At 38.4% G+C, this 21,713-nt stretch overlaps 1 protein-coding gene across 4 annotated transcripts in view; it reads right to left on the minus strand.

The window, feature by feature from the left end:
* The window catches only part of GALNT11 (polypeptide N-acetylgalactosaminyltransferase 11), a 53,107-nt gene that overhangs the window by 13,584 nt on the left and 17,810 nt on the right, over window positions 1-21,713 (minus strand). The window contains exons 2-7 of one of the 4 annotated variants that reach the window (XM_081799825.1): window positions 20,677-20,794; window positions 17,768-18,100; window positions 10,479-10,602; window positions 8,803-8,969; window positions 6,520-6,645; window positions 2,709-2,958 (exon numbers count right to left, since the gene is read on the minus strand). In XM_081799825.1, the coding sequence (XP_081655951.1) occupies window positions 2,709-2,958; window positions 6,520-6,645; window positions 8,803-8,969; window positions 10,479-10,602; window positions 17,768-18,062 (962 nt within the window). In that variant the 5' untranslated portion in view covers window positions 18,063-18,100; window positions 20,677-20,794. Of the gene's footprint in view, window positions 1-2,708; window positions 2,985-6,519; window positions 6,646-8,802; window positions 8,970-10,478; window positions 10,603-17,767; window positions 18,101-20,676; window positions 20,795-21,713 lie in introns of all 4 variants that reach the window. The other 3 variants (XR_014139076.1, XM_081799824.1, XM_081799826.1) reach the window with 3 other exon arrangements.

The raw sequence follows: 21,713 nt of genomic DNA on the forward strand, positions 1-21,713 counted from the left end.
AATAAACTTGACTGAATTGATATAGAATCCCATTTTTTAACAACCACAGAAAATACAAATTTTCCAGGCACACAAGGAACATTTACAAAAATTACTCATGTGCTTGGCCACAAAGCAAATCTTACCAATTTTCAAAGAATTAAAACCATACAGAATATTTTTTGATCACAGTGAAAAGCTAGGAATACATAATTATAAAATCCTCATATACCTGGGGAATAATAAATGTACTGCTAAATAACCTATGGGTCAGAAAAACCATCACAATGAAACTATTTTAAAATAAATGACAAAAGGGCGCCTGGGTGGCTCAGTTGGTTAAGCGACTGCGTTCGGCTCAGGTCATGATCCTGGAGTCCCTGGATCGAGTCCCGCATCGGGCTCCCTGCTTGGCGGGGAGTCTGCTTCTCCCTCGGACCCTCCCCCCTCTCATGCTCCTCTCTCTCTTTCTCTCTCAAATAAATAAAATCTTTTAAAATTTAAAAAAAAAATCACAAAAAATAGTAATTTGTGGGATACAGCTAAAGCCATGGTTAGAAGAAAGTTTATCACCTTCAATAACTGTATTAGGAAAGGAAAAATGATGAACAATTTAAAAATCTAAAATCCACCTTAAGAAGTTAGCAACCCTGAAATCCCAAAAGTGAGAGAACTCACAGAAGAACTGGGAGAAAAGTGGGGGAAAGCGGCAGGAGGAGGAAGGGGCACTAATGTGCTCGCCATGCGAGGAGGAGGGTCAGATGGTGCTGTCCCAGCCCTCGAGTGCCGCTTTCTCCCGCTACCAACAGAAACGTGCACACTACATCACCAGGCCAGAGAGGAGAAGACAGTGACACAGAGGAACAAAATCTTCACTTTGCCCACAGAAAGGACCTAAAGTCAGTTTGACATTGAAAAGAGGAATAGGTTATTCATCTAGAGTGAAAAAAGCAATAAATGGAAGACCCAAAATAAAAATAGTGATAAGAATTAGCCTCTGGGGAGAAGGACTGAGAACAGGGAGCAAGGAGGGAGCCAGCCACTCCTCATCCAAAGTTCTTCTATACTATTTTGTTACTGAATACATGTTTGTGATTAAAAGTATTAAAAATTAAACGATGACAACCAACGCCCACGAAGATGGTGAAACAGGCAAGAACTGGCAGGAGCACGAACGCAGAGAGCGAGCAGCAGCCGGGGCACCGTCTTCCTGCGTGGTGCGTCTTTACCTCGTCACAGAGAGCACCACGGACAGCTGGGAGGACAAAATGGAGTCACCGCTGCCTGCCTCCAATCACAGGACGAGCGGCTGTAGAGACCAGAAACACAGACGGACAGTCCCCAGATGCAGCCCTGCTTTCCCGAGTGTCAGGTTCTGACACAACTTAGCAGGAGCTGCAGCAGATTCTCGCACAAAGCACGAGAGAGCAGAAGATGGCCCCGCTCGGCCAGCAGACCACATCAGGCCCCAGGAACTGGCCGAGGTCTCCCTCCAAGTCTGGGTCAGATGAAAGGAAGCTGGCAAGTCCCCACAGGCCAACTGCAGAGCCACCTGAAGTGCTGGGAAAACATCATCTCCTAAAGGTAAAAAGAGGCATGCCCCACAACCAGGCAGTTTTCTTCTTAAACTAGGAGGCGGGAATAACGGTGCTGGTCACAGCACCATCTGTGATATTAAAGAAAGACAAGAGAAAACCGCCCAACCTGCCCTCCAACAGTAAACTGGGTAAGTTTGGACAGAACATATCATAGAACATGATCCTCTTTCACTGCTGTATAAAGTAGAGCCATACACTGTAATACAGATGAATTTTTTAAAGCAATGTTGAGTAAAAGCAGCAAGACAAAATGAGTCCAACGGCTTCATTTTATACCAAGTCCAAGAACAGACAAAACTGAACTATATTGTTTAGAGACGCACGCAGAGATGGTAAAACTCCAGGAAGGCGAGGAAATGATCACCAGGTCAGGGTAATGACAGCTCTAGGGCCAGGGGCTGTGACCAGGAACAGGGGTACAGAGGGCATCTGGGTGCTGTGTCCTGACCTGGGTGGTAACTGCACAGATGTTATTATAACCATTTATTAAATTGTGTGCATAATACATACATACCTATGTGTACTTTTTATATATGCTATTTTGTCACAAGTGGAAAAAAAAACAAAACTGTAGGTCCAAGAATGTTAAAAAGTAGAAACAGACAAACCTCTCTGAAATCCACATGAGAAATTTAAAACAAAAAATAATAAATAATATATAAGCAGATTTGTAACACTGAGAATATGAATGAGAACTGAAAATAATTTCTACACTGTGACTTTTAACTGTACTAGCAGGAATCCATCCTAAAAATCCTAATTATAGAGAATGCTTATATAGCAAATGTTCTTCACAACACCACTCATACTAGCAAAGAACTGAAGGTAAGTAGATGACAAAGGCAATAAACCATGATAATCAGCATAAAAAACACCGTTATCCTATGCAACCATTATCCCAAGATACTGCTCTTATTTGTCTGCCCTTCTAAGTGATACATCCTTGAGGACACGAATAATTCCGAATTCACAAATCTTTCCTCAGGAGTTGGCGCAGCATATAAAATTCAGTGAGCACTCAAGAATTTCTAGCGGACAAATTAAGCCAACACTTCTGCTCCCTGCGAAGAAGGGATTCTCTTTTGAAGAAGTACTGACAGGAACTTTTCAAATCTAGAGGAGAAACCTCACTTTATTGGTGCAGTAGCTCCTGCTGGTCCTCCGAGCTCAGAAAGGGGAACAAGATCCCACTTGAAGTGTAGACCCCAGTTGAAACCTCCCCGCACGACAGGGGACGAGCTGTAGGCGAGCGTGTCTGCGCTGATGATATCGATGACAGGGCACACCACGGTCCGCTGGTCCTGCTGGATGGCAGCCAGCAAGGGCTGCAGCCACATCACGTTTACTTCACAGTGGCTGTCCAGGAACACCAGGACTTCTCCTGAGGAGGCAAACAGAGGACCAGCCCTCCATTGAGGTATGGCCGCCAGTTCGGTCAGACGACGCGTTCACATGGTATGAAATATAATCGCCACCCCTCCAGCCCAACAATTATTCCACTACTCTACTGCCAATCAGGAAGAGAGGAGGACTTTTAGCCAGGAATTCTGCTTCGACTGTACTGCTATGACTGAGAAACATGTACACGTAAATTCCGATTCTCCTCAGTGAAAAGATTCAAAGTCTCACAGGAACAATTCTGTTCGTTGGACAGAAAGGTATGGGGTGCGGTGCAGGGACAGTGGCCACTGTGTGTAGTTATTATTACACTTACCGCAATCGAAATATTTCTAAATTTGGGGGCACCTGGGTAGCGCAGTCGGTTAAGCGTCCAACTCTTGGTTTCGCCTCAGGTCATGATCTTGGGGTTGGGAATCGAGCCTCGAGTTGGGCTCTGCGCTCAGCAGCAGGGAGTCTGCTTGAGATTCTCTCTCTCCCTCTCCCTCTGCCCCTCCCCCTTCTCTAAAAAAAAATTCTAAATTTAGGATACATTTCCCTGCCTTAGTGAACAGAGGCTAGAGAACATAACTGTTTTCACTGGTGACTCAGAAACATGACCACATTATCGACCATCGCCGCAACACAGTTCTCTCAGGAGTGCGAGAACCATGTACGCCTTCCGCCATGCCAGGGACATGGGCTCCCCTGTCCTCTGAAGTCACCACTCAATGGCCACATGCTCATTTCTTCTTCCATTTGCCGCCTTTCCTTCCTTTCCCCAACCTGGTTGGCTGTAGCGGCTCTCGTGAGCCAATGGGATAGCTTTTCTTCTAGCTAGTAAAATAAAAATCATAATGATTTTATCCAACATTTTTAACTCCTTTTGATAAACGTGAGCAGAAGTGCGGGTTTCTTTGATAATTCCAAATTTCTTTGATAACTTTATGGTGATTCTTAGCAACTGAGAAGCTTAGAATCTCATCACCAGGTGGCATTATTCTTCTTCTAAAGGTTTATCCATGAAATGCATCAATATAGATTTTATATGAATTCCTTAAAAGCACCTATTTTAATAAGATGCATCCTACTTCAACTAATGATAGCAGAAATACCTCAGGCAAGAAAGCTCACCAAATGTCCTTTAATACAGAAAGGCAAAATGCTCAGCCTGTACACTATTCAAGGTGAAGTGAAGTCAATTCAATCAAGGTTCCTTTGAGGAGAAAATGTATTCATAGCTTTTCTTAATTCTAAAAATGTTACTTTTTTTGATTTAACTAAAGGAAGTAAGATTATACCTGGTTACGCTGAACCTGAGACTGACTTCCCCAAAACTGGCTTGCTTCTTTTTTCATTTTTTAAAATTTATTTAAATTTGACTAGCCAACATATAGTACATCGTTAGTTTCAGATGGAGTGTTCAATGATTCATCAGGTGCGTGTAACACACCCGTGCTCATCACATCACATGCCCTCCTTAATGCCCATCACCCAGTTACCCCATCCCCCCACCCCCTCTGCAACCCTCAGTTGCTTCTGACAAACCCTAAACTACATTTGAACAAGGACCAAAAGACCATAAAGAAAAAAACTAGTGTTATCTGAAAAATACAAACTTTCAGTAATAATGTAACAGTACATTTTGAATGGCATAATCTTGCCATTCCCCACAATTTTCTCTTTATCTCAACTCAGCCAAGTCATTAGGTACTTATTTGACTAGAATTCTAAAGAAAAAATCATAGGCCTTGAATTCATTTTACATATGACTGTAGACTGGATGCCTGTGAATGACTTCAGTTTGTTGTGGCTTTAAGAGAAAGGAGGGAAGAAAGACTAAAACACGAAGTCCCGCCTACACTCAGCAAGTAGACCAGCGGGTGTGCAGGAGGGTGGGAGACAAAGCAGTGCAGCCACTGTAAACCCTCGTGACCGGTTATCTTGATGCAAGGGGCAGACAGGGAAGGTGGGAGATGTCACTACAAGGCCCCAACTCAAGTTCTGGAATTCTCAAATTACCTTCATGGGTTTTTTTTTGCCACAACCATACACTACCTGCACTATTATACACCTAATGTTTTAAAACTGATTCATTTAACTTAAATAAAATTTTAAAAGGAAAATTTTATCAAGATCATAAATGAGGGCACCTGGGTGGCTGAGTTGGTTAAGCGACTGCCTTCGGCTCAGGTCATGATCCTAGAGTCCCGGGATCGAGTCCCGCATCGGGCTCCCTGCTCGTCAGGGAGTCTGCTTCTCCCTCTGATCCTCCATCTCATGCTCTCTCTCTCTGTCTCATTCTCTCTCTCAAATAAATAAATAAAATCTTTAAAAAAAAAAAAAGATCATAAATGAAAATCAGGATCACTAACCTTACAGAGGCAACCGCAAAAAGAAATAACAATGTATTCAAGGTCAGGTAACGGAGGACTGACCAGATATATTTTCTGCAAAAGACTAAATTTGATACCTGTTTTTTTTTTTTTAAAGATTTTATTTATTTATTTGAGAGAGAGCAAGAAAGAGAAAGCACAAGGAGGGGTGAGGGGCAGAGGGAGAGGGAGAAGCGGGCTCCCTGCTTATGCCCAGGAGCTAAAGGCAGACGTTTAACCAACTGAGCCACCCAGGCGCCCCCCTGTTCTTTCTTTTTCTAAGGGGAGATGAGTATACGCTGGAAATGTTTTAAAGATATATTTGTAATGGAGACTTTATCTTCGATGGAATCAGAAGGATTGAGAGAGAATTTTAAAGAAAGTACCTTTATAGTTTTATAAATCAATTTTTATTTTTATTTTATTTTTTAAGTAATCTCCACACCAGCATGGGGCTTGAACTTATAACCCCAGAGATCAAGAGTCGCACACTCTACTGACTGAGCCAGCCAGGTACCCCTGTAACTCAATTTTCAACATTATGTCCATTTATCCAACAAAAACCATGATGCATTATCACCAGAGGTATGTATTTGTACTTGAGAATTATTGGCATAACTCAAATCAAACAGTCTGAGTACACATATTTTAAATTTTGTATTTAAAAAAAATTACAGGGGTACCTGGGCGGCTCCGTCTGTTGAAGGGCCATCTGACTCTTGATTTCAGCTCAGGTCATGATCTCAGGGTCATGGGACTGAAACCTGTGTCAGGTTCTGCACTCAGTATGGAGTCTGCTGCAGATTCTCTCTCTCCCTTCTCCCTCTGCCCCTTCCCCCTGCATGCTCGCTCACTCTCTCAAATAAATAAATCTTTAAAAAAAAATTAAAAGTAAAAAAAATTCAGTTACATATTGTTTTACTCTTCTCCTTATATAAGTAAGCAAGATACAGACCTACATGAGGAACAATAATTCGCAATAAGGGCCACTATGAAAACAGACCAGCTTGGACTCTAGAGCTCACCTCCTTGGAGTCTGTTTTGGGACAACCGGGGTGGAGTTATAAAGAAACCCTTTCCAAAGTGAACAAGCCTCCTATCACTTTTCACAGATCTCAGCACAATCAGGAAAGACCAAGGACAAAGCCCTTGTTGCCAACACCCACTGAGAAGAGCAGCAGAAGTTATACCTGTAGCGTGGGCTGCTCCAATCATCCTTCCTCGAATCAATCCCTCACGCTTTGGGTTTCTTATTACTTTAATTTTTCCAGGGAGATATTTTTGGACATATTCCTCTAGTTCTCCTTTCAGATCATCTGAAAATAAAGAGTCCCATAATAAAACCACAAGAGACATATACAAAGACTTTTTTTTATAGCTACTCTAAGATTGTATCTGGTGCTTAAATTATCAAATATAGAATCTTCTGCTGCTTTATTTAAAAAAAATATTATAACTTATCTTGTAAGGAAGAAAAAGTAAAGAAATGAAGGGTTAAAGAGTTGAAACACTAGCCAAGAAGAATACTTACCTTGAGTGACTGAATGTTCAGCTGACTGCATTCAATCAGATTTAAAACCAAAAAAATGAGGTGTGTCTTTTGTTTCAAAGTAATTTACTGTTACTCCATTTCAGAATAGTTGTAACAACTTCTATTGCCCCTACCAAGAATTATATAATAACAGCAGTAAATATGTCCTTTTATTAATTTAGTACCTTCCAAGGGCACTAAATATTTTTTAAAAATTCTAGCTCATTTACCTTTAAATTTCATAACTTCGAAGAGCATATAAGTAATTCTTTCCACTGTTAGTAGATAAACCATTCTAAGTTATCATGAGTTTTCACTTTGAAAAATAGCTATAAACTGAAAAACAAAATACAGATTAAAAAAAATTCACCACCGTAAATTCTATAATTTAGTACTTAGCCAGTCTTCTATTTGATGCAGACTCACAATCTTGGCTTTTTAATTATTCATTTTTGAAATTAAGTTTTGTTTTCTATTAACCTTTCTAAATTTCTCTTGTGCTGTTTCAATATTTGCAAGGTGTAAGCATTTTGTTCCCATTGGGCTCAGTGTACATTTCCTTGCTTTATATATTCAACTGGTAGACCAATTCCGTTGTTGATAAGAGTTGCTAATAAGCTCTTGAGTAATGAAAAATCTGTAACTGGCATACAATTTATCATGCATACAATTTATTAATGTACTTCTGCAGCTTGCTGTAATGAAAAGAGCAGAAGACTTAGACCTATGTGGCCCAGGGGTCTAATTTCAGCTCTACCACTTAACAGCTATGGGACCTCAAGCAAATTACTTAGTATTTCCTCCTCTATGAAATGAGGATACAATCTATCTCTTAAGGTAGCTTAGAGCCAAATGAGTAGCATAAAGAGTCTTCTGTGTGTACATGAAACCATTCTTAAGAAGTCTATGTTGAACTGAAGAAAGGTATATAAAATACAAATTTCCAGTTACAAAATAAGTCGCAGAGATGAAAAATACAGCAGAGGGAATATAGTCAATGTTGTAGTAACACTGTAATGGTGACAGATGATGACTACACTTATTGTGGCGAGCACTAAGTAATGTACAGAACTGTTGAATCAATATGTTGTACAACTAAAACAAATATAAAACAGTGTGTCAATTACATATCAATACATTTTTGAAAGTGTATAAATACTGAATCATAAAACACTGGCATTCAGAGATCATCTAAGAGCTATCACAATGCAATCCATTTTTATCTGGGGATAGTCAGTATAACAGACTCATTAGATAAATATAAGCCCAAGGCATTACACCAAGAGAAAAAAGCCAATGTTGAAAGGTCACATATTGTATGATTCCATTTATGCAACCATTCTTAAAATGACAAAATCAGAGAAAGAAATAAAATCACAGAGATTGAGGCTGTCAGAGATTAGGGATGGAGTGGGTCAGGGAGGTGGATGTGAGTATTAGAAGGTAGCGCGAGGGGGATTTTCGCGGTCATGGAGTAGTCTTTATTGTGATCACAATGGTGGTTACAGGAACGTACACACAGGATAAATTGACACAGAACTGTACACACACACTGTACCGACATCAATTCCTGGTTTTGATGTTGCACTGTAACCACATTAACTATACCAATGGGGGAAACTAGGTGAAGGGGTAACAGGACCTCTTTGTAACCCACTGTTACTAATCTACAGTTATTTTGAAATAAACATTTTTTAAGAATGTAAGCCAAGGGAAAAATTTCAAGGGCCAAACTTAAAATAGCACAGTCTGTAAAAAGATCACAAAGCTAATGCTGTTTCCTCAAAATTATCCTCTAATCAACAAACAGATACTTACTTGTTGCTAACTCTACTGCAACTGTGTGGACCAGGGTCCTACCCCCGTCTGAACTGTCAGCTGATGCTAATCCTACCGTGATCAACAGCCCAGATCCCACAGTATCAGCTACAACATCCCTTACCGAAGTCACTGTCATCGTCCACAAGGATGATTTCATGAAGGAGCTGGGCTGGTGTGCGGTCTAGGACGCTGTGCACAGTACGGAGCAAGGCAGACAAGGCTTCGTTGTAGAAACAGATAACAACACTAGCGACTGGCAGGTCCACAGGGTAAGACTTGTCTTTACATCTGTAAAGACACATATGAGAAAATGTGACATCTTAAAAGGCTCAAATGTTTTAGGTCATTATTCACTAAATATTAACTGCCTCCTGCTCAGCCTCTTTCCTACATTATAACAAAAGTTTCTTAAAAAGCACTTAAGAATACATTGTGGTGTCACACTCAACAGTTTTACAGTTTGTTAATAACTTCTCTCTCCAATACCTGCTACTCTGCTTATTTTTAGATTAACATTTAAAAAATGATTTTTTTTTCTTTTTTTGGTACAGAGGTTATATAAAAATGTGTTATTTGTATGAAATCACTACAAGTTTTTAATGCAGTATTCATAAGTTAATGTAATGTTCGCTTCTCCACAACGAACATTCAAAAGGAAACAGAAATATAAAACTTTGTAGTTGAAAATTTTATTTCTTACCCAGTAATAGAAAAAGATTTGAGTAAACTAGTATATAAATCAAGATCATGGGGGCGCCTGGGTGGCTCAGTCGGTTAAGCGTCTGCCTTCAGCTCAGGTCATGATCGCAGGGTCCTGGGATCGAGCCCCGCATCGGGCTCCCTGCTCAGCGGAGAGCCTGCTTCTCCCTCTGCCTCTGCCTCTCTGCCCGCTTGTGCTCTCTCTATCTCAAATAAATATCTTTAAAAATGACAAAAAGGGTTAGGTGGCTTCAAGCAACAATAATAAAAAATCACTAACTTAAAGAACAAAATCCAGAATTCCATGTTCTTTTGCATGGCATACAAAGCATTCCAACATCTGGGCCCTGGCTACCTCCAGTCTCCTGACATTCTTCCACTATGGCCGTACTGAACAGTTCCAGGGCTTTTCCGAGTACTGTAATGCCTCAATCTGTTCGCACAGGAGCAGTCCCCTGCGCGTTGCTCAGCCAGCACCCTCTAGGAGGCCTTCCCTTACATCTGGTCTCCGGTTCCCCACTTCATCACCAGTTCCTACCATAGCCCTCATTCTTGTACTACTGCAATTACCCATTCCCTTATCTATCTCTCCTGCTAGACCCTAAGCCCCGTGATCCCAGGGACTAGGTCTTCCTCTACTTACTTCCAAGACCTAATACAGTGTCTAGAAAACAAAGATGCTTAAAAAGGTCTGTGGAATGACTGACTGACCAACCATATGAATGAAAGCCTTTGAAACAACAAAAATGACAAAGACAAAAAAGTGAGATGAGTGAAATTCTTCAATGATTTTTAATTCCTTTGCCAAAAATACAATAAACATTTCAAATTTATGCTCAGAAGGTTATCTAATTATATGCAGTTAGTACCTCTTGCCTTTCCCCTCTGATTTAAATTTCAAGAGAGACAGTAAGCTCTAGAACTCTGTTAGTACAATCTCAGGCTTCAGGTGTCATAGAGTGGAAATCTGTCTTAAGTTTTCCAGTATCCTGAATAATGAAGCCTAAATGCACTGATTAGCACCATCCTCACGACTTACTATAATGCCACTAAAAGCAGTCATTAAAACGCAGCAGCATCAACTAATGAGAAACGTACGCAGCATTCCTGGTGTCTGGCACGTCCCGGTGGTAGCCCAAGCGGTTACTGATAAGCATGTTGAAGGCATGTTTCTGATAGCCTAAGTCTCTCAACTCCTGATCACGTTCATTAAAAATCATACCTGCAAAAGATTGAAGTTACAGTCAGTATGTTAAATCTGGAAAGGATTGCTGCAGTTATTGTTATATTATGATCCTAAGAAAATCCTGACTTTAACCCTTCGTAATCAAATAGCCATGTTTCTCAAATCTAACTTGTCTCCATTTTCAAAAAAGTAAATTGAAGTTAGAGTCAAATTTTTGTCAGTCTAGCTCAAAAAGCAGGTATACCTTAATCATAAATACCTGCTCACTAGCCATAATCTTAAGAATATTTTCAAGAAAAAAACTTACATATGGACAGAAATAAAAGAATGATTATTTTTCCATAAAAGCAATAGATTATAGAACCCATATGGGCAACAGGTCCCAATGACAGGCAAGTTTTGTTTTGTTTTGTTTTAAGACTTTTTATTTATTTATTTGACAGAGACAGTGAGAGGGGAACACAAACAAGGGGAGTGGAAAAGGGAGAAGCAGGCTTCCCGAGGAGCAGGGAGCCCGATGCAGGGCTCAATCCCAGACTCCGGGATCATGACCTGAGCGGAAGGCAAACGCCCAATGACTGAGCCACCCAGGCACCCCGACAGCCAAGTTTTTATAGGAGCCCTGCCCCTAAAATAGAGATTATTGATAAGCCTTTCTACAAAGTCTCTGATTCCAGACTTTAATCAGCTTCATAGTCAAGAAAGGCAAGAAATTCCCTGGGGAGATCCCATCAAAATCACTACAATTTAACATTCCTGCTCTAACATTCAGAAACTTTACCTTTACATAGAAGGATAATGTCTCTTTTCATTCTCTTTCCCATATCAAACCTTTAACCTCTCCTCACAGGATGACTCCCTTGTCCCAGCATTTCCCAAAGTCTGGTCACAGAAATCTAATCTAACCACTGGACATTAACAGATGTTAAAAAGAAAAAAAGGATTTCATGGTCAAACAATCCAGAGAAACAATGGATTTTGAAAGTCCAATAGGTTTTGTTTTGTTTTATTTGGAATGGAAGGATAGTCCTGATCCTTTAATGATGTTGACTGTTTTACAGATACCCAGGTGTGAGGGGATGGGATACAGAATGCATTGCTTCCACAATTTATCTGACCACAGATGACTAGAGTCCCCAGATCCACTTTGGGAAACACTACCTCTTAATATGCTTTTTTCTATGAGCTTTTAAAGCTGGAATACATTTTTTTTTTTTACAGAATATTTTCATTACTGATAGAACTCTAGAAACTTCATTTTAAAGCAGTATTTAGTGTCCTTGCATACTCTGTTCTTATTGGCTGTATAATAATGAAAACAAAATTCCATGTTTTGCTTCCATTTTACAGTGTTTTTCATGTATTAAGATACCCCTAAACAGGGATTCTCAATCACCTGATTACTTTCAGTCTTTGTCAATAACTGACAGAATTGTGCTGACATTTTAACTGTTACTAGTTAACTTTTCATGGTTTTAGACTGTAATATAGACTTTTACTTTTTTTTTTTAAGATTTTATTTATTTGACAGAGAGAGAGAGCACAAGTAGGCAGACAGGCAGGCAGAGGGAGAGGGAGAAGCAGGCTCCCTGCTGAGCATGGAGCCCGATGTGGGGCTTGATCCCAGGACCCTAGGATCATGACCTGAGCCAAAGGCAGACGCTTAACAACTGGGCCACCCAGGCACCCCTGTACTATGGACTTTTAAGAGGAAATTCTAGTACAGTTAACATACAGTGTTGTATTAGTTTCACGTGTATAAACCTTACTCAGTTCTCATCATAATAAATGTACTCTTAATCCCCTGCACCTATTTCACGCAGCCCCACCCACCTCCTCTCTGACAACCACCAGTTTTTTCTCATTAAGAGTCTGTTTCTTGGTTTGTCTTTTTGTTTCTTAAATTCCACACAAGTGAAATCATATGATATTTGTCTTTCTCTGACTTATTTCACTTAGCATTATACCCTCTAGATCCGTGTTGTTGCAAATGACAAGATTTTATTCTTTTTTATGGCTGAGTAATACTCCATTGTGTATATATACACCACATCTTCTTTATCTACTCATCTATCAATGAATACTTGGGTTGCTTCTATAATTCGGCTAAATAATGCTGCAATAACATATGGGTAACATGTAACCTTTCAATTTAGTGTTTTTGTATTCTTTGGGTATACACCAACAAGTGGAATTACTGGATCATATGGTAATTCTACTTTTAGTTTTTTGAGGAACTTCCATACTGTTTTCCAAAGGTGGCTGCACCAGTTTGTATTCTCACCAACAGTGCATGAGGGTCCTTTTTCTCCACATCCTCACCAACACTGTTTCTTGTGGTTTTGATTTTAGCCTTCCTGACAGGTGTGGAGTGGTAGATCATTGTGGTTTTGATTTGCATTTCCCTGATGATGAGTGGTGTTGAACATCTTTTCATGTGTCTGTTGGCCATCTGGATGTCTTCTTTGGAGAAATGTCTGTTTATACCTTCTGCCCATTTTTAAATTGGATTTGGGGTTTTTTGGTGTGGAGTACATCCTTTTTTAAATACAAAAGAACGAAGCTCCATTAACATTTTATAAGAGGATGCAAACTCCATGAGAGCAGAGACTTTGATCATGTTCAAAACATAAAATAAAAATTGCTTGATACCCAGCACCTAGGACAGTGCCTTGCATAAACTAAATTCTCAATAAATATTCCTTGATTCAATAAATCAAAGAACTAGCTCATACCGGATACTGAAAGGATTATTTTCTAATATATATCTTTTGATGAAAAATTATTCCAGGGGCGCCTGGGTGGCTCAGTTGGTTAAGTGACTGCCTTCAGCTCAGGTCATGGTCTCAGGGTCCCTCTCTGCTTGTGTTCCCTCTCTCGCTGTCTCTCTCTCTCTGTCAAATAAATAAAATCTTTAAAAAAAAAAAAAAGAAAAATTATTCCATATTAAGAGATTACTTTACGTCCATTGATAGGTGAATGGATAAATAAAATGTGGCACGCCCCCCCCCCCACACAGAGGAATATTATTCAGCCATGAAAAAAGGGAAAGCCTGCCATTTGTGACAACATGGATGGGACCTTGAGGGCATTATGCTTAAGTGAAACAGAGAAAGACAAATACGTAATACTGTATGATCTCACTTTTATGTGGAATCTAAAAAAAGAGAACTCCTACAGACAGAGAACAGATGTGGTTGCTGAGGTGGGGTGGGGGAAGGTGCAGATTGGGTGAAGGTTGGTTAAAAGGTACAAACTTCTAATTATAAATAAGTTCTGGGGATGTAATGTACAGCATGGTAATGGTGGGTAATAATACTGTATTATATATTTGGAAGTGGCTTAGAGCTTACAAGTTCTCATCCCAAGAAAAAAACATTTTTAACTATGTGAGATGATCACTATTAACTAAACTTACTATAGTAATCATTTCACAATATATACTTACATGAAGTCATTATGTTATATACCTTAAACTAATACAATGTTATATATATCAGTTTTATCTCAATAAAACTGGGGGGGGGAATCACTTCAGCTTACTTTTGTCCTTCCCCTGCTCATATAAAATCACAGCCAATTAACTAGCATGCTGGAGGAGCTCTCTTTTTTAACTTAAAAAATTTTTTTCAGTATGACCACAGCAATTTTAATACTACATTTGAAAGCAATATAAGCAACATATCAAATAGCAAAATGATTCAATTAAACTAGTACTTGGAAGCTCCTGCAAGCTTAGTATTAGTTCACTGATTTGTATCCACTTCAGAAAATGATAAGCTATGAAAAACTCCCCATACCATCACAGGCATTTACAGGTGTCTGGCTGTGTAAACTACAGATAAAAAGAACATGGTATTATTCAGCCATGCCTCCGAGGAGCTGTTTCAGGTTCTTTATAATTAACTGCAAATTAAATTAGAAAATCTATTTTTAATTTTAAATTTACTGTTGATAATCTTTCTAAAATGTACAAGTTCTTTCCCCTGACTGTTTAAAGATAAGGCCCTATTCAGCAATCACCATACTTTTAATTATTACTATATTGATTTATATTAATTCCTTCTAAATCAAGTTTTCTTTATAGAAGTTGAGTGGGTTTTTCCATTTTTGTCATTGTGGCAAAAGGTACATAACACACAGTTTACCTTCAGTGACACCGAGCACATTTACATTGTGGTGCAGCCAGCACATCCAGCCGCAGCTACTCACAGCCCCATCCCAAATGAAACTCTATACCAATTAAAGCAAGCCTCTCCCCCTCCTGCCTCCCCAGCCCCTTTAGCCACTAATCTGCTTCTAGTCTCCACACATTTACCTATTCTAGACATTTCATATAAATGAAATCACGCACTGTTTGACCTCTTGTGTCCTGCTTCTTTCACTAATCATAACATTTTTAGGGTTCCTCCTTGTTACAACAGGTGTCGGAACTCCATTCCTTTCTGTGCCTGAAAAAATCCCTGTATGGAAAGACATGTTGCTTGTCCTTTCATCAACTGATGGACATTTGGGTTCTCCCCATCTTTGTTCATTGAGAATAGTGCTGCTATGAACATCTGTGTACAAATTTTTGTTTGAACATCTGCCTGCAATTCTTTTGGGTATATACCCAGGAGTGGAATTGCTGATCATATGGTAACTCTAAGTTTAACTTGCTGAGGAACCAGCAATGAACGAAGGTTCCAATTTCTCTGTATCCTGGCCAACACTTGTTATTTTCCTTTTTAAAAAATTATAACCATTCTACCAAATGTAAAATGGTATCTCACTGTGGTTCTGATTTGCATTTCTGTAACTATGCTGAACATCTTTTGTGCTTGTTTGTCTTTGGAAAAGTGTCTATTAAATTCTTTGCCCATTTTTAAATTGGGTTGTCTTTTTATTGTTGTACTGTAAGAGTTCTTTATATATTCTGGATAATGGACCCCCATTAGAGACAGGATGTGAAAACATTTTCTCCCATTCTGTGGATTGTCTTTTTTCTTTCCTGGTTGTCTTCTTTGATGTACAAAAGTTTTTAATTTCAATGAAGTCCAATTTATTTTTTTCTTTTGTTAACTTGTACTTTTGGTGTCATGTAAGAAATCACTACCAAACCTGAGGTCAAGAAGATTTATCTCTAGGGTTTCTTCTAAGGATTTTATAAAGGTTTTGGCTCTTATATTTCAGTCTTCAATTGATTCTGAGTTAATTTTTACATATAAGGGTTCAACTTTACTCCTCTGTATCTGGATATCTATTTGTCCCAACAGCATTTGTCGAAGAGACTATTTTTCCCCCATTAAACAGTCTTGGCACATTTTTAAAAGATCAAACGGCCAGAAATGTCATAGGGTTTATTTCTGGACTCTCGGTCTACCCACTGATCTATACATCTGTCCTTAGGCCAGTATCACACTGTTTTGATTCCTATAGCTTTGTAGAGAGTTTTGAAATTGGGAAGTGTGAGCCCTCCCCTTTGTACTTTGCCTAGATTACGTTGGTTATTCAGAGCCTCTTGTAATTCCACATTAATTTTAGGATCAGCCGTTCCATCTTATTTTGATAAGGTTTGCACTGAATCTATGGATTGCTTTGGGTAGTACTAGCACCCTAACAGTATTTAGTATTCCAATCCATGAACCTAACATGTCTTTCCATCTATTTAGGTCTACTTTTATTTCTTTCAGCAGTTTTGTAGTATCCAGTGTACAAATCTCACACCTCCTTGGTTAAATTTATTCTTAAGTATTTTATTCCTTTTGATACTACTGTAAATGGAATCGTTCTTAGTTTTATTTTCACACCGTTTGTTGCTAATGTACAGAAATACAACTGGTTTTTGTGTGTTGATCTTCTGCCGTGCAACTTAGCTGAATTCATTTATTAGCTATAACAGGTTTTTTGTATACCTGTTATAAAGCATTTAGTTTTTCAGCTAAGCAATTTGAGTTTGTCACAGATATTCGAAGGCAAATACAAGGTCCATTCAAAACAGTAAACCCAATGTTACTTCTTTAGAAAAGTTTTTTACCGGAGTAACTAAGAATAAAGAAGCTAAAAATTTTCCTATTAATGCTTTTAAAATATCTAAATTGCAGTATGAAAAAAGATTGGAAGGTATATTTTATGAAAATCAAGGTATTAGTTTCCATTTCCTCATATAATTTTAAATATTTTCAACTCTATGTATTAGAAAATCATTAAGTCCCAGAAACTGATTTTATTTCTTTGAAACTATGATCAAATGAAATGTTTTAACACTTCCTTTATATTTTATGAATCTTTCAATCTCTAAAAATCTTACTTCTAAATTACTTATTATTTGAGATTTCCAGGACAAGATTAAAGACCTTTAAGTTTTAAAGATAACCAAAATGGCTCATTTATCCCTTAAAATAAAATTTGCTAAAACCAGAATTCTAAAATTATAGTATGCAGAAGGCATATACAGTAGATCCTTACTGCCAAATTGAACAGAATATAATTTTTTTTTAAAGATTTTATTTATTTATTTGACAGACACAGCGAGAGGGAACACAAGCAGGGGGAGTGGGAGAGGGAGAAGCAGGCTTCCGGCGGAGCAGGGAGCCCGATGCAGGGCTCAATCCCAGGACTCTGGGATCATGACCCGAGCCGAAGGCAGATGCTTAATGACTGAGCCACCCAGGCGCCCCCAGAATATAATTTTTGAAGAAAAAAGTTTCCCTTTATACTAAGATTTTATAAACTCCTATATTTAATATACTCCAGCATCTTAACAATTCTTGTAAGTAGAACTCTTATTAGATATAATTTCAGCTTATCTCTAAACCTCACAGTGTATGTTCTGTTTTAATTAACTCTGCTTTCAAAATATGTTATATATAGTCTAGTTACCTTTCGACCATTTCTTTCCCTTATTAAATAATGCTAACAATTAAAATCTTCCCCCATAAGTTCCATTTTCTTTCTTTTTCTTTCTTTTCTACACTGGACCTTATTACTTTCTCCCAAGTCCTCATAAAATATTAAAGTCAGAAATGGATAAATTAGAATGTAACTCCCCACTGAATCTGCAAAATCCTAAAACCTCAGCTAGTTCATTAACAAAATAAATTGGAGGGGGAAAATGACCCATTTCTAATCCCCTGAGCAACACGTGATTTAAAGAATAACTGAATTTAAACTTCCAATGATTAAATACTCTGACATGCTACTAGAAGTCCAATACACTTACCCAATTCAGAAGAGAATTTCATGTTGCCTTTTTCTGGATCTTCAACATGATTATCTATTGTATCATCAATTCTGTTTACTTTGAACTGTGATTCTAACACTCGACTTGGGCCTCGAGTGAAACGGGGATAGAATTTTTTGGGAAATGGTCCATGGGGCCTGGACCCCTTGATGGGCACATTCTTAAGCGGCTGAGTCACTTCACTGAAGTTGAAATAAATAAAAAGCAAAACTGTCCAGGTCGCAGATGTAAAAAGGCATCCATAACAGAAATATCGAACTGTGACACTTCCCATTATAGACCTAGCATAGCTGAAGGGCCATCTTCAATCTCCTGGAAGAGAAGGACAGCTATGTTAGACCCTTCGGTACACTTGTAAATCATCCACCAAGTTCACAGTCAGTTTTCCAACAATCAAGTAGAACTTCTCAACTATTTACTTAGGACCCCTAGGCATACCGTTAACAGAGACTCAAATAAAAGAAGATATGTGGATAGCGCTGAATAAAAAAAAAAAAAAAAAGATTCAACAATTAAAACGACAGGCCAATGTCTTAGTGCTTGGAAAATCAATGGTAGCAAAATAATTGACTTCATTTGCCCGTGTTAATGGATATTTTGCCTTTGGTCTGGATTGCTTTCAGTGTGGTAATTTTTTTTTCAGATTCTGCCTTTTCATGAGGAAAATACAAGTACCTTATGTATCATGGCAGTCTATCTAAAGTCTGGATTTCCACTACAAAATTATAGGACTCTTTCAACCCAAGGATCTTAAAATCTGTTATTAAAAATAAGCAACCTGAAGAAAACAGTTCTACTTTCCAAAGATTAAACCTGCCCTAATGCCTACTCTAGATTCAACAGTTCAAATTTATAAATGAGAGTAGAGGTAAGGTTAAGGAATCTATAGCTTTGATAATAAGCTTCCTAGTGAACTCTGATGCACAGCCAGATTTGGGAACCAATGATATAATGAAAAGACAAGATTAAGTTCTAATCCCATTCTGTCACATACTGGCTATGCAACTTTATAGACAAATTACCAAATTTTCTTAGCCTCACTTTCATCAACTGTATGCCAAGTTAATAATACTGTCTATCTCGCTGGATACTTAGAATTAAATGAAATACTCAGAATTATATAAATTATGTAGACTATCAAGTACAATCATTAACACACAAAACACAGCAATTTGCACTGGATCAAGAGAACCTCCACAAACACTGTGGCTAGCTTTTGTTTCATTTGTTCACTGTATTCCCTCACTTAGCACAATGAATGGCACATAAAAGCTGTTGAACAATACCTACAGAATGAAAGAATACAGCACAAATTCAACGTTAACGTTTTCCTCCTTCTCATTAGGTCTAAATTTAGTATGTAATATGAATGGTATATGTGACAACCATCTGTTCCTTACAATGACCCACATGTCCCTACCTTATCTGGAATTACCTCTCTGACCATATTTTCTGTTATCTCCCTCCTCATTCATTTCATTCTAGACACAGGTCTCCTTATGGGTCACCAAATGTGTCAATCATACTCCCACTGAGGGATTATGCATCGGTTCTTCCCTCTGCCTAGAATACTTTTCATCCTAGCTAACTTCACCTCTGTTGAATCTTTGCTCGAATATCACCTTCTCAGTAAGTTTCTACACTACCATATTTAAAACTGCAACTGCACCACCAAACACTAGCACTTCTGATCTTCCCAACTCTGTGAAACTTCCACCTTCCTACATAGGACATAATTACTTACTATTTCTCGTCCATCCCCCCTGCTAGAATGTAAGCTTCATCAGCAAGAGCTTTTGTCTGTTCATTTCCTGTAGTATACCTTGAGCTTACAACAATGCCTGGCATGTAGCGAACACTTAATAAATATTCATGGAAATTAATGAATTACTGTAATACAGTTATCAATGTTTGCAAAATGCTGGGTATTTATAAGCGAATGTATTGCTGTCACATTCGAGCCAAGCAGGAAAAAAGATCATGACTACCTTATTTCAATATGAAACTAGGCAGAACAACAGTCATAGTTAATATTAGAAAAGGTACAAAAAACAACAGGCTCTCATTGTTCAATTTCATAAGTTAAATAAAGGTCTTTGTGATAAAAACAGGAGACCACTTTCCATTTTGTCCACTGCATGCTCTTGGCTGCCAGGACCTATGGGCGAAACGAGAAAGTTCTCAAGACCTCACCCATAGGATTTGGCCAACTCTGTCCAGATTTTTCCCAGAATACCCCTCCCAATCCTAACCACAATAGCCCAAACATCAAGAGTCCTTGCTTCCTGAACTGTAAAATGTATTAACTCTCAACAATTCTCCTCAAGCTATATTATGATAAGTATTTAGAGAACATTTTTCACATAATCAATCCTTATACTAAACTAAGAAACCTATAAAAATGAGAGGAATTTATAAAATCAGATCATTTGTTTTATATAATTAACCACAATAGTCTTCAGAAACAAAGACACTATCAGTTTTTAGACGGGTCAAGGAGTTACTAACAAATATGAATAAAATACAAAGCAATTAGATACCTGTTATTTAATAAAATAACAGGTTCTTAACTACTTAAGAAGTTAAAACGTGCAAACAAAAACCAAAAGATGAAATTTTAGTCTAATCTATGCTAACAAAGACAATAAAGTTTTTCTGCTTTGTGCTGTTTGCTATTCCTTCTATAGGCAATTACTCATGGCTTCAATATCCAAGGCTGAAAGCCTTTAAAAGGAGGGTCAAAGCGAACATTTAAGGTTACTTAATACAAAACAACTAGTGAACAAATTCTTTCAATCATAAACTTGAGCAGTTAATAAAGCCAAAACTTCAGCACTTAGATGTCAACGTAATACATTTTTCAAAAGTTAAATGAATAAAAGGCTAACCAGCTGTGTACAGGAATTTCCAGTGAGACCAGGCAGTCATGGTCTGGTAGCTGCTGAGGGACAGGTGTCTTGTAAGCAGAGGGTCAGGATTTCACCAGGGAGGTACAGAAGCAGCGGTCTGGGGAGAAGTACATGCAATGTGCTGATTAGGATGACAAACCACAGATGTAAGCCAGGCAAGGAGAAATGTGAGGACATGGAAGAATGACGCAGGATGAAAACCTGTGCAGGGCCAATGGACCTGAGGTCCTGTGTGGCTGAGTAACTGCTGGAAAGAGTAACAAGGAAAGACTGAATGTGGTGGTTGGAAAATGAGATGCCAACACTCACACTGTGGAGAGGTACAGTTACTGATAGAGGAGTCCTTTCCAGATGCATGAACTGGAGATATCCCAATAAACACTGTGCCTATTGGGTAAGCACTACTATACGTACCATAAGCAACAGGGGTCATGTCTGTCTTTTCAAACCCATTATGTTTACCAAGCACAGTGTCCAGTATTAAAAATTAACAAGTACTTGTCTGTGTAATTAAAAATTACACAAAGTGTATTTCTGTTCCAGAAAAGGTTCAGGACCTTGATTCTGTGCAATGTAAAAATCTTAGAGAAGAGTATGATGTGAGATGAGCACAGCCTGGGGAATAAACGTCCACTGTCAAGAGGAGGAGGTGAAGGAGCAGAAGACAGCTAACCAGTTTAAACAGTTTCATTAGACACTGTCTTTATTAAACAAAATATTCAGTATGCTAGCAGAAGTCCCAATTCTTCCATTCTCAGTCTAAGATTTCTTAATGATAAATTTGAATCACTGCAAATTTTATGAATCAAGAGATAGCTTCATGTAATTCCATGCATATGAATTTGAAAACCTAGAAGAGTACATTTTTTTTAAAGTTATTATTTTTTTTTATTCTTATGTTAATCCCCATACATTACATCATTAGTTCTAGATGAAGTGTTCCATGATTCATTGTTTGTGCATAACACCCAGTGCTCCATGCAGAACGTGCCCTCCTCAATACCCACCACCAGGCC

Source organism: Leptonychotes weddellii, chromosome 12 (assembly GCF_054177405.1).
Source record: "Leptonychotes weddellii isolate Sample4059 chromosome 12, ASM5417740v2, whole genome shotgun sequence".
NCBI lineage: Eukaryota > Metazoa > Chordata > Mammalia > Carnivora > Phocidae > Leptonychotes > Leptonychotes weddellii.